At 40.6% G+C, this 12,426-nt stretch overlaps 1 protein-coding gene across 2 annotated transcripts; it reads left to right on the plus strand.

Annotated features, from left to right (window-relative positions):
- kiaa0232 (KIAA0232 ortholog) lies at positions 1-11,442 on the plus strand. 2 transcript variants are annotated; one of them, XM_029001488.1, is made up of 8 exons: positions 1-151; positions 2,864-3,441; positions 4,525-4,665; positions 5,477-5,546; positions 5,638-5,725; positions 6,301-9,667; positions 9,835-9,943; positions 10,514-11,442. In XM_029001488.1, exons 2-8 carry the CDS (start codon positions 3,202-3,204, stop codon positions 10,528-10,530), a joined length of 4,032 nt encoding a protein of 1,343 aa, XP_028857321.1. In that variant the 5' UTR covers positions 1-151; positions 2,864-3,201; the 3' UTR covers positions 10,531-11,442. The 2 variants fall into 2 exon arrangements, with proteins under 2 accessions (XP_028857321.1, XP_028857332.1); XM_029001499.1 differs by lacking the exon at positions 1-151 and adding an exon at positions 1,197-1,284.
- The last annotated feature ends 984 nt before the right edge of the window (positions 11,443-12,426 follow it).

The raw sequence follows: 12,426 nt of genomic DNA on the forward strand, positions 1-12,426 counted from the left end.
ATGCCTGCAGTCGGGTTCATTAAGAGCAGCAGCTGCTTGGTTCGCTGCTGTGCGTAACGCTACTGCGGCGGATTCATGAGCCTGAGCTCGTAAGAGCAGCGGGAGAGAACTCGCCGCTCCTCCTCCTCCTTACTACACAGAGATACGGCAGGTACGTAGGTCGATGACAATTATTTGTCATTTTTGCGTGTATTACTGGGACCTAATATATTTGCCTTCAAGATGGTTTTGGTGACTGGACTGTGTTAATGGAAAATGTTCTGTCAAGTGGCTAACCAGGACCCGGCTCAGTGAGACACTCCTCCTCCTCACACTTCATAACAACCGGAGTAGCAAGGCGGCTAGTTAGCTGCAAGCATCGGTGTAAACAGTTTTTATTCCAATAAATGTTTTTTTGTCTATTCTGTAAACGACTACTTCCTCCGACGATTCCTTTTCTGCCCTTGTTGCGATTCGTTGATTGGCCGAGGGGAAAAAAGAATAACAATCGATTTCGATTAGCAAGCTTTAGCTAAAGCTAACCGAGCTAATGGTGTTTTGGTAGCTGATGGCGTAAAATGGGGAACCCGACTCAGGCGCTGATTCCACCATCAGATCGACGGTCGCTGCTGTGGTCTGAGTTTTATTCATTCGCCATGAACAGTCAGATAATCTGTTTGGTGTGGTTAATCTGTGGGATACGTGGGAAGGAATTTTTGTAAAGTGACGACAAATGTCAGGACAGGGGCCGTGACATTCAACTACCCTAATGAGACTGACAGCTACCTGCCGTCACACTGCTGTTTCACACAAATATCGCGCCTCAGGCAGTCACCCACAAAGAAAGTGGAACTGATCGTATAATATCTGTATGTTTTGCAGTTATGGTCGAACCTCGTTTGGTTAGCCGTCAACTTGCTACCAACAACACAGCGAGCGTTTTTGCCATCACTTGCTGGGCAGCCAGTCAGTCAAATATTTACGAACGCTTCTTTGCTGCTTGCTCCGACATCCCCCTAATGTTTCTGAAGAGGTACAGGTGGAGGATTTAAACTTTATCGGGGTGGATGAACAGTGCTTCTCCGGTCATATTAGCTGTTTGGCTTGTGCGTCCTGTCTGTGACAGCTAGCATGATGGGCTAGCTTCGGACAGCGTGTGTGTGTGTGTGTGTGTGTGTGTGTGTGTGTGTGTGTGTGTGTGTGTGTGTGTGTGTGTGCCGAATAGAATGCCGAACGGAATGTTTAATTCAGTGAAACGTTATCACTTTCTGTTTTAGCCAACTTGTCGAGCTAGCAAGTTTAGTGGTAAGTGCTGTGCATCTACATTTTATGAAAAACTAATACGGGTTTTATAAAAAGTGGCAGAGTGGCCATACTCCTGTCTAGAAATATTGATTTGTGGTTATCGTAAACTATATGATTTTGATTATGAAATGTCAAAAACAAGCGAGGTCGCTAATTAGCTCTTCTCGTTCATTCGATTTTCACGTTTCACTTTATTTGCTAACCTTGTTCCTCACAAAAACGTAATGGCAAAGCTGACGTTTGCATGCGATGTATGGAATTTTCGCATTACGTCCACGTCTTGGTTTCACGCAGATCCGAGAATAAAACACCGCGAATGTTGCGAAGTGACAGCGCAAAGCTCATTATCTTTTCCAGCATGAAGCCTTTTAAGGGCTGCCTACGACATGACCGCGTTGTTGAGTGACGGACAAGCTGAGCAATGGTAGCCGCGCCGCGTCCATTTGCGCTAAATCCAGAGTCGGGCTCTAAAAGCGGCCCATTGGAGAGCGAGGCATGTGACTGTGGCGACGCGCCGAACATCTCGCGGCCATTGTGATGCACGCAGTGACGTCGTTTCTTACATATTTTGTGACTGGAGATATTTCATGAATGGGAACCATTTAAAGCGGAATTAACCTCAGTTGACTCTAATAATCTTTTCAATCGGGGGAAGAAAAAACAACTTTTCTATGATTTGCAAATTTCCCTGTGTGTATCTCCATTTTATATCCAGTAAAACCTAAGATCCTATCATAAGAGGCAAAACTAGTAGTTAATCATAATGACTAATATTATGTTATTATATGATTGTTCAAGAACGTAAAAGGATCATTATAAAAAAAAGGTTAATAATAAACAAATTGGTTATCGTCGTGTTGTGCAAAGGCTGATGCAGATGTTCAGGAGGATTGACATTCCTAGACTCTTTTTGTTTTTCATGTTTTGTGGCTTTACTATAGCACTGCACGTTTTACCTAATCAAGAAAGAATGCATTACGCAATTTGTCTCGTATTCAAGGTCATTACAAATGTGCCAGCCTAAAGAGTGTCTGTGCAAGATAAGTGTTGTGTACTGAAATCACTATTTCCAACAATTTTATTTTACTTTACACAATTTCCTTTGTATTTCACCAGATCTAAAGGTCTTACCTTCCAATTAATACCTAATAAAATACCTAATAAAATGGATATGAAATCACTTGCCTCAACCTAGTTATTTTTGAGTTAATCTAGAAACAGATTAGGTAGAATGTGGAAGAAGATGAATAGTCTGACCTTGGTGGTGTCCGGGATGTTGAGGTGTCCTGCTGTGCATACTGCACAGCCTGTCAACTTTTTGTCCTGCATCCTACTGGTCGATGACAGACTGATGTGCAGAAAATGTGTTGGTGGCACCACAACAATGCAACATTTTAGGGTCAAACTGGTATTCTGTGGAATAATGCAAAGTTTAGGTGATCAATCTTAGGTGCTAGGCTGTATATGGAGCGCTGAACTACAAGTTACCTCACATAGAGCTAGTGCTACCTGACATGCTACACCATTTACATTAATCTGCAAAATCGGTCTAATGTACGTTTCTTTTTTTTTCCCCCAGGTTGTGCTGGTGGAGCAGGACCTGTCCACTATGGACTCCTTAGACTAAAAACCATCCCCTTCCTCCATTTATATGCACCAGGCAGAGACCGCTGCAATGCCAGTAGACTAGCTTTCCACTTTGCTCATAGCAAAAAAACGAAACAAAACTAAACAAGTCTCCATGTAGTCTCTTCCCCCCCCCCTCCTGCTGGAGTGAAGCTCCCCCCCCCCCCCAACCCCATCCCTCTACCCACCCTTTCCTTAAAGGTCTAGCTTTGACCTGCTCTGCACCCACACCCCCATTGCTGGCACCTGTCCTCAGGCCCCTCCATTTTAGTATGGCCACTACTTAGTCTAATGCGTCCTATGAGCGGCGAGTTAGACAGTCCTGCCCCTCCCAAAAGTGTGTCTAGACCCCTGCCATCCCGTACTCACTCACGGCCTTGCTCAGAGATGTCCCTGCTGCAGTCACTGGGTCCTGTGCAAAGCTGGCTTGGCCAGGAGCTGGAAAAGTGTGGGATAGACGCCATGATTTATACCCGCTATGTCCTCAGCCTGCTTCTGCACGACAGCTATGACTATGACCTACAGGACCAGGTATCCTATTGGTTTTTGTCTGTCTTTAAAATACATGCCTGTCAAGCAAATAGGATCTTTGCTACAGTTATGAAATCTTCATAGATGCAATTAAAGAGTTACATCTTGGTTTCATTAAAAATAATCACAATTTAAGACAGTAATATTGACCAGTTTGTAAATTGGCTTTATATATAGTCCAACTGGATTACTAGATAAACCTTGATTTAATCCAGGTCAACATTTAATCCTTATCAGTGCAACCAGTGTCAGTAGGCTTTAACCACGGTTTCTTGAGACATTTAGAGCACAGTAGAAAGTGGTGAAATCGAAATATGGCATACTCTACACTCACTCATATTCACTCCATGCAATAAGGACTGCCTTCTGTGCTTATTTATTGCAGTAGATCTCATAGGAATAAAAAATAGAAACTAATAAAAAAAACTCCTCAGCTATTGAGGGAAATGGAATATAAAAATTCTGTGAAGGTTCCCTACTATTACATGAGTGTACAAATTGATAATGCTAATGGTAATCCACTGAACTATGTGCTTTCTGACTTGGGTAGTCCACTGTCGTAAGTGTGTGTGGCAGTCCAGTTGTTACTTGTTTTTTTTTTTTTTTTTTTTATATATATATCTAATGAAATGTTGGCTCGTATAATTATGTTCTCAACTTTTTATAAAGTAGATTCAGTGCATACCGTTTAGAATATGTATGATTGCATTGAAATATATTATGAAGATGTGATTGACCAGTCAAATGCTGTTTGGGCAAATAATTTTTAATGACCCTTGTTAAAACAAGCCTGTTCTTGCCAAAACAATGTCAACATGCACGCTAAGAACATGTTGAACAATTTTCTGTTGGTCGTTTGGCAGAATTGGTCCACTTCACTCAAAGTGCATGCATTTTGTGAGATGGACAGTCTTCCATTAATCTGATCTGCTGTCTGAAACGGATTTCCACAATAGTGTATGGTTATGTTCTAGAATTGGCCATTAATACCTTTTGGACGGAGCCCTGAGACCTTTCACATAAAATTATTACATGTTAATTACTCTGCATTTATGTTCCATGCACTTTTTCTTTTTTCTTAAGGAGAATGACATCTTCTTGGGTTGGGAAAAGGGAGCTGGGAAGAAGTGGGCAAAGAGCCGACGGAAGGGAGGGACGGACGTAAGTCTAGAAGAGATGAAGAAACAAGCTGCTGTTCAATGCCTGCGTTCTGCGTCTGATGAAGTAAGATATCACCTGCATTCTTGGAAAACATTGAATATTTGAATATGGATATGAATGCTGCAGTAACATACTATCAGATTACATTTTGATAAATTATTTGAGTGATTACTCTTAATTGTTATCACTAATGATAAGACACAAACTGCTAATTTTTTTGTGGATCTGTTTTAACACTGTACAAATAAAATATATACATTTGGAGATTGTGACATTTCACAATAATACAAGTTAAAAAAAATCTTATCTTGTTTAGCTTTTTTTTAAGATTGGAGAGTTGCCTTTTCTTAAGGGACATTTTTACTTCTTCAGGGGGCCATTGTGTGAAATACATATGCACTTATTAGAGCACTCTGCCTATAAACTGACTGGCATTCAAGAGCAAGAGTATTCACAACATTTCTTTTAATCAGACAGCATAGAAAAGCACTTTACTCTCTTTACTCGGAAATTGAGTGTCAGGCATGTGGGTTCATTTAGATGGATTGTGTTTCCTAAAATGCATAATGGCTTTTTTCATCTGCTTTTCATGATAAAAAAAATCTATAACTCTCAATTCAAAAATGAATAGCAAGAGACACCAAAAAGTGCAAATCAGTGTCCAGTTAAGAGAGTAGTTCCAGGCTTGTAGGAACTATAGGACTTTCACATTGAAAGTCAACAAGAGAATTGCATTTAGATCTGGTCCTGTTCTAATTACACATGCAAAGAATTTACTTTCTGAACAGTTAAGATTTGAATTAAAAGATAAAGGTACATCAGAGTAATACATTAATCTGTTACTGACCCTCTGTTTTCCTTCTCTTGCTGTTAGAACTCTGAAATTGAGAGCCTTGTTGAAGAGCTTTGCTCCAGACTCAAGGATCTCCAGAACAAACAGAAAGGTTGCTTATGTTTTAATTGATTCATGGCACAATTCTAAGTACTCAAAGATTGGCAGACTTTGTAATGTATGGTTTTTGTGTGGCCTTTCAGAAAAGGAGAAGCAAATTAACAAGAAATGTGATGGATCGCAGTCACCTGAATTGACTGAATCCCCCTCCTCTAAAGACCAGGTGGAAATGTAAGTCACATAACAAGCAGAATAACTAGAGATTTATTGTTTGTTTTTTTTCACGGCTGAAGTAGGTATAATTATTACTACTTAATGCCCAATAACCGATATGATTTTACAACAATAAATAAATAAAAACTTTATATATCAGCTTAGGGACCCAATGGTAGTAAGTGCCGTTTGAACCTGTGACTTTAGGGTCATCCGGTTCTTAGGCAAGTGTGTTACCCATAAGGCTACTGGCACCCTGTTTCCCTTAGCTGAAACACGTACATTTACGGCATTTATTAACGTGACTATAGCCAGTCAGATATTTCTGGCAGGGCATTAAATGTACCAGGGCATTGAGCTGAAAGACTACAGAGGAAAAGATGGCAGCAGAGATGCAATAGCATACCTAATTGCTTAAAATTAGTGATTGCTAAAATAAAATACAGATAATCGACAAAATGGCTAATATATTCCTAATAATAACAGTGAAGGTATTATTAAGATAGATGTTTATTAAACAAAGTTTATTTTTTTTATATGCCAGTTTCAGAGGGTAATTTAATCTAAATTTGTTCAAATCCATTGGTCTGTAGGTACTATGAAGCATTTCCACCCCTGTCTGAGAAACCTGTTTGTCTTCAAGAGATAATGACGGTGTGGAACAAGGCTAAAGCATGCACTTATTCAAGCTCATCCTCTTCAGCTGCTCCACAAACTAGCACTGACACCTCCTCCCCTAAAGACTACAACAGCGATGGAGAGGCTGCAAAGGAAAGAGACTCTGAGGCTTGCAACACCAGTATGGTTGCATCCACCGAAAGGGCTCAACCAAAGTGCAGCAGAAAAGAGAAGGAGAACCGCTTTCATGGAGCCATTAGGTTATCTGAAGACCGAGGTAATAACAGCACCAAGAAGCAGGCCCGGCATAGGTCAGAGGGGAAGTTTCGTCCCCGCTCCTGGTCCTCTGGCTCGAGCGAAGCTGGTTCAAGCTCAAGTAGCAATCAGGGAGATACGAAGTCATCAAGGAGCAAGACTATTTCCATAAGGCATAAGTCCCGTGAAACAGGAATAAGTCGGAGCAAGAAGGGGCGCAACAATGGGCAAGTAAAACTCTCTCTTAAAGTGATCAACAAGGAGGAGCGTAAAAGTGCTGGGGGGAGCAGCATCAGTGCAACTGGATGCCCTGCAAAATATCAGTCACCGCTCTACACAAAAAAGGGCAAGAGGCCTCTGAAAGAGATTCGGAAAGACCCCGAGTCTTGCTGTGAGGGGAGAAACAAAAAAGAGTACATGGAAGAGCCACTTTGGTACACTGAGCCCATCACAGAGTATTTTGTTCCTTTCGGCAGCAGGAGTAAGCTTGAGACAGAATATAGAAACAAGCCAGACTCTCCAGATGGGTCAACTGCATCCACTGTAATGGATAGGCTTGCAGAGAGAATGCAAGGAATTTGCATTGGTAATGCTAATGTACAGAGGGCATACCTTGCAGCTGGCACTTTTGTGGATGGACACTTTGTAGAAGTGTCCGGTGAAGCTGATGAAGAGGCTGCTGAATTCAATGGGATCTCAGTTTGCCCTCCACCTGAGGATAGTCAGGATTTAGATGACGAGCATCTGTCTGAATTTACTCACTTCTATGAAGTTGATATTTATCAATCCATATTGGATCCTAGTGCCTCAGAGTCCATACAAGAGAGTCGAATTTTGAATATGATTAGACAGAAAAGCATAGAGCAAAGAGGGGTGGAGGCAGAATGTTGTTTAGTGTTAGACGGCCTTGAGCTGCAAGGGGAGAGTGCAATAAGGGCAGATTCATTGGGAGCTTCAGGAGCAGATGGATCAATTGTGCAAGATCTGGAAAATATAGTGTGGGAATGCTATTCTTTGTCCAGTTCAGACGATATAGATGGTGAAAGCTTTGTGGGAGAGTCCCCAGTTCAACTTTCCCCCATGTTCGATAGCACAGCTCTTACTGTTTGTGGGCTGTCTGAGGACCTTCTACAACACCATATACCAGAAACCAGTGGTGATGCACCTGATTTGAGCTCTTGTTGCTTCTCTCTATTTGAGCTGCAGTATGATAGCCCCACCTGTTCTTTTCCATGTGACTCACTTGCCAGTGCTCATGAAAACACCACCAATACCACAACAGATTCAAGTGGCTGTCTAGAATCCCTGGGTAACAACAAACAATCTCGTTTGCTAATATGGACCAAAAATAGTGCCTTTGATGAAACTGGACACTGTTCTAATCTTTCGACACGAACCTGCAGCCCTTGGTCTCACTCAGAAGAAACACGTTCAGATAATGAGCAGGTCAATACTCAGTCAGAGGAATCCACTCATTTTGGCAGTGAAGAGATTACGTGCATCATACCTCCCATTCCAGCATCTTATTTAAAGGGGGAGATCCTTGACTTCTTACCAGATAACGCGGGACATCAGGCAGAAGAGACTAGTGTGCATACAATTTCTAAACCGTCCTTTAAAAAGAAGTCCAAACTTGAGTCAATCTGTGGGATACCATTAGAACAAGATGACAGCCAGCAATACAGCACTGGTATTTTTTTGGACAAAGCAAAACAAAATAAAGACTACAGCTCAGGGATAATAAAGGACATTTGGACTCCAATTGGACCGACCGATCCCTTAGGAGGAGAAGAGAAGCCTCACAGTGAGGGACTTTTCTTAGAGGAGCCAAGCAGCTACTGCTGTAGTTGTCTCAGTATGGAGCCAAAAAGCGATTCCCTTGCGCAAGGTCCTCAGAAGAAGGCAGTGCAGCGCTCAGAGTATCACCTGTGGGAGGGTGAAAAAGATGAACAAGGTCTGGGCAAGAGCAAGCCCTGTAAATTGGATGGTGGGGATTATACAACACCATCCAAGCCATGGGACATGAATTCCAAAAAAGATGGCACATCTTTCATCCTTGGTGGAGTATACGGGGAGCTCAAATCCTTTGAGAGTGATGGCGACTGGGCAGTTGTTCCACCTACTGACGCTCGTGGTCTACTGCAGTGTGCTGCCACTGCTACAGCCTCGGACGTAGTGACCATTGCAGGCACTGATGTGTTCATGAACACAGGCAGCTTTTCCCCTGGCCATAAGCCCCTCTGGAGGCCTCTGGTATCATTTGGCCAGAGTGAGCAGACAGTGAAAGCAAGGGGGGACTCATTCAATAAGGGATTTTCTTTTATCTTCCATGAAGATTTACTTGGAAATTGTGGTGGTTTCCACAATGAGGAGCCGGGCATAGATTATCCATTCTCATCCTTGGACTTGAGCAATCCATTCTCTCAAGTGCTCCATGTGGAGTGCTCCTTTGAGCCTGAGGATATGGCCTCGTTCAGCCCAGGATTCAAGCCTAAATCCATTTTGTATTCAGACTCAGAGAATGAAACCTTCCACCCACGGATATATGGCATTAACCGGACCCAATACCGGGCCATTCGCATATCCCCGAGGACTCACTTCAGACCAATCTCCACTTCAGAGCTGTCTCCGGCTGGAGGTAGTGAGTCCGATGTTGAGTCAGAAAAAGAGGAGCTGAGTCTTCCTGTCTTGGTCCAGGCTGATGTCTTTGATGACCCTCAGGCCGACCTAAAACCCCTGGAGGAAGATGCAGAATGTGAGGGACCCTATTATGGGAAGTCAGAATTAGAGTCTGGTAAATTTTTACCCAGACTAAAGAAATCCGGCATGGAGAAGAGTGCCCAGACTTCTCTCGATTCACAGGAAGGATCTAGCACTCTTTTGCCGATGGCTGAACAGGACATTTGCCTAGACTGCGAAATTGTGGCACAGGCCACCGCATCAGCAGCAGGTACAGTTGAGGAGATCCCATCTATTGAAAAAACTCAAAAGGAAGACCCCTGCAGAGAAGCCTGTGTGTGTGCAGCCGATACTCTGATTCCAGAGAAATATGGGACTACTTTAAATTTTGTGAACAACTTGCAGGAGGTAAGAATTGAATTGTGGCAAGAATAATTTAATTAGCCAGAACAAGATGAAGAATAAGCTATAAATGTTGATAATATAAATGTAAAAGTATATTAACAGGTCTCAAATTATCATCCTTTAATTTACTAACAATTCCATTTGATTTTTTTTTTTTCTTTTCATCTTAGTTTCCTCTGTTGAATATTAGTGATCAACAGAGACATAGCTCTCAGCAAGATGAGTGTTGGTGGCAGAGCACTCTCTGTTCCCCGGTGTTTTCTGGATCTCAATGCACAGGTAATTATATTGTACCATTTGCATCATGTGCACTGAACTATGGCTTCCTAATGGTCAGAAATGCTGTTTGTGACATTTGCGCTGTGGGTAGCGATGGATGACAAAACGACACAGATAATTATTGCAAAATAGCTTTTTCTCAATAGGAAAAAAAAATAGATGAATCTTTGAGACAGGAACCCAGAGCAGACCAATTTTGCGCTCAGCCTTAAGACAGGCAGTGGTTCAACTGGCATAAAAAAAAAATATGATCTGTGATGTTTTAACTTGCCAAACACTATAAACTGGTATCCATCCATCCATCCATCCATATATGAATGGTTTTTTATATATATATATATATATACATACATACATACACACACACACACACACACACACACATATATATATATATATATATATATATATATATATATATATATATATATGGTTCTGAATATAATGTGTAATTATATTCAGAATTCACTTGTTACCGACATTGCATCATAATGCAATGGAGCTTTAATTGTGTGTGTGTGTGTATATATACATGCTCCTAACTGTTTGGACCTTTCTTTGTTTATTTAGGGAGCAGCAATATGTGACTAGTTGAGCTTATTGTGGAGAACTTCTGGAGCCGAAGGACAAGGACTTCAGTGGAACACTTCTTTATTTTGTGGCAGCATTACTGCTGTCACCTCCACAACCACATTCTGTTTGCTCTTGAGTACAATTTACTAACTTTGTGTAATCTACAAAAACATAAAAGGAAATGTACTTGGGTAAAATTGTTAAATGTGTCTTCTGATGTTATCTGGAGGCATTCAATTTAGATTTAAGTAAAAAAAAAAAAAAAAATTTTTTTTTTTTTTTCTTCATTTAATAATTAGTTTTCTTTAGGTTGGGGAGGGGTCACAGTTAGTCATAAGGGACAGTCTTATTTTCCTTCATACATCTGACCCTCCCAGGGTTGTCCTTCCCATCAACCACAAAATCTTTTTGGCTTTTGAAATAGGTTACTGATAGCTGTCTGAATGAATGTGCATGTGCATATCTAGCCTTTATAAATAGTGTGACTGCTACTGATTTCAGGATCTTAATATAAGTTTTGCTCCTTAGCAGACTGGTTGAGAACACCATGGTTTTGCTTCTGGTATCCTCCTTTTTCCTTTGGATTCATGTAGTTGAGCATGGCAAGACTGGAGGATTAATTTCATTCAATAGAAGTCCAACAAAAGTCATGCAGGAGTAAGAGAATGTATGTCAGTTCAGGGTTAAGAACTAGTGCTATTTTTTTTTTTTTTTTTTTTTAAATACATTTAATCCAAAGTTCTGAAGATCATTTTTAATACTCCAAAATGTTGTTTCCTCTAGCAGAGTGGAAATGTTATTTTGAATTTGAAAATGTTACAGCACTCTACAGTTTAAAAAGAATAAAAACAAAATCGGGGGCAGGGAGGCTAAAAGTTATAAGCCAGCTTTAGTGGGAAGTTTTTTTTTTTTGCTTTTGTTTTTTTTTGTTTTTTTTTTCCCCCCCAATGATTTTTGCCCTCCACAATGCTGACTGGTTGGTGCTATAAACATTGACAACCTCTATAGCAGTTGCAGTTCTACATTGTGGCTGTGAGTTTGTAGATCCTGTAGATATGTTTGTCATTTCAAGTTCTAAGGATCGGTTAATACTGAGTATCTTCCAAAAGTTGTGTGTGAATGCTGATGGTGTTATCCTGTATAAGGTTTGAGTTTTATTTTTGACATAATTTAGTAATATTTTTAAACTGCATATGTTTTCTGGTACTTTACACTACATAACAAACCAGAGTCTAGCCCTAGGTTAACGTGCTCATCAGCATTAAAGCAAGTGGGAAATAATGATAAAAATACAGACCATGCAAAGTAAATTTCATCCAACAGAAGGGGCGTCAATAAATCCTTGCCGTAGATGTAAATGTTCATTAGTTTTGTGTGTGATGTTGAGTGGTTAATGCATACACATGCATACATGCATTGTACATTTGTGTACAAGTATTTCTCTCCATTGAATTACACACTGGTCTCAGATGCTGAAACATACTCGATCAGATTAAAGATTTCTGTTCAATCCAGTTGTATGTAAAGAAATCTAGTTTAAAATACTGTCAGTTGGTGCTGATTTGTAGCCATTTCCTGTTGCCTCTAAATTGATTTATTTAATTTTGTTTTAATTATCCAAAAATGCTTTTGGTTTTGTAGTTTGACAGTAGGCAACACTGAGATGTACTACACATCTGAAATCCTCCTCCCTCCAAACTTTCTGTGCTTCCAGTCACCTGGTCTTGTTTTAAAAGTTAATACCTGGAATAAATATTCTGGCATGGGGATTTGAGTAACAGGACCGAGAGCACCTTGTGTAATCTCTCTTTCTCTGTCTCTCTTTTTTTATATATATATATATATATATATATATATATATATATATATATATATAAAAAACAGGCAGCAATTGCAATCCATCTGTTCTT

This window comes from Denticeps clupeoides, chromosome 1 (genome assembly GCF_900700375.1).
Source record: "Denticeps clupeoides chromosome 1, fDenClu1.1, whole genome shotgun sequence".
NCBI lineage: Eukaryota > Metazoa > Chordata > Actinopteri > Clupeiformes > Denticipitidae > Denticeps > Denticeps clupeoides.

Excerpts from the sequence above, each read along its gene's own strand:
- kiaa0232 (XM_029001488.1), top strand. The coding sequence starts at position 3,202 with ATGCGTCCTATGAGCGGCGAGTTAGACAGTCCTGCCCCTCCCAAAAGT. Across the intron at positions 4,666-5,476 it reads TGCGTTCTGCGTCTGATGAA|AACTCTGAAATTGAGAGCCT; the intron begins GTAAGATATCAC and ends TCTTGCTGTTAG. Across the intron at positions 5,547-5,637 it reads TCTCCAGAACAAACAGAAAG|AAAAGGAGAAGCAAATTAAC; the intron begins GTTGCTTATGTT and ends GTGGCCTTTCAG.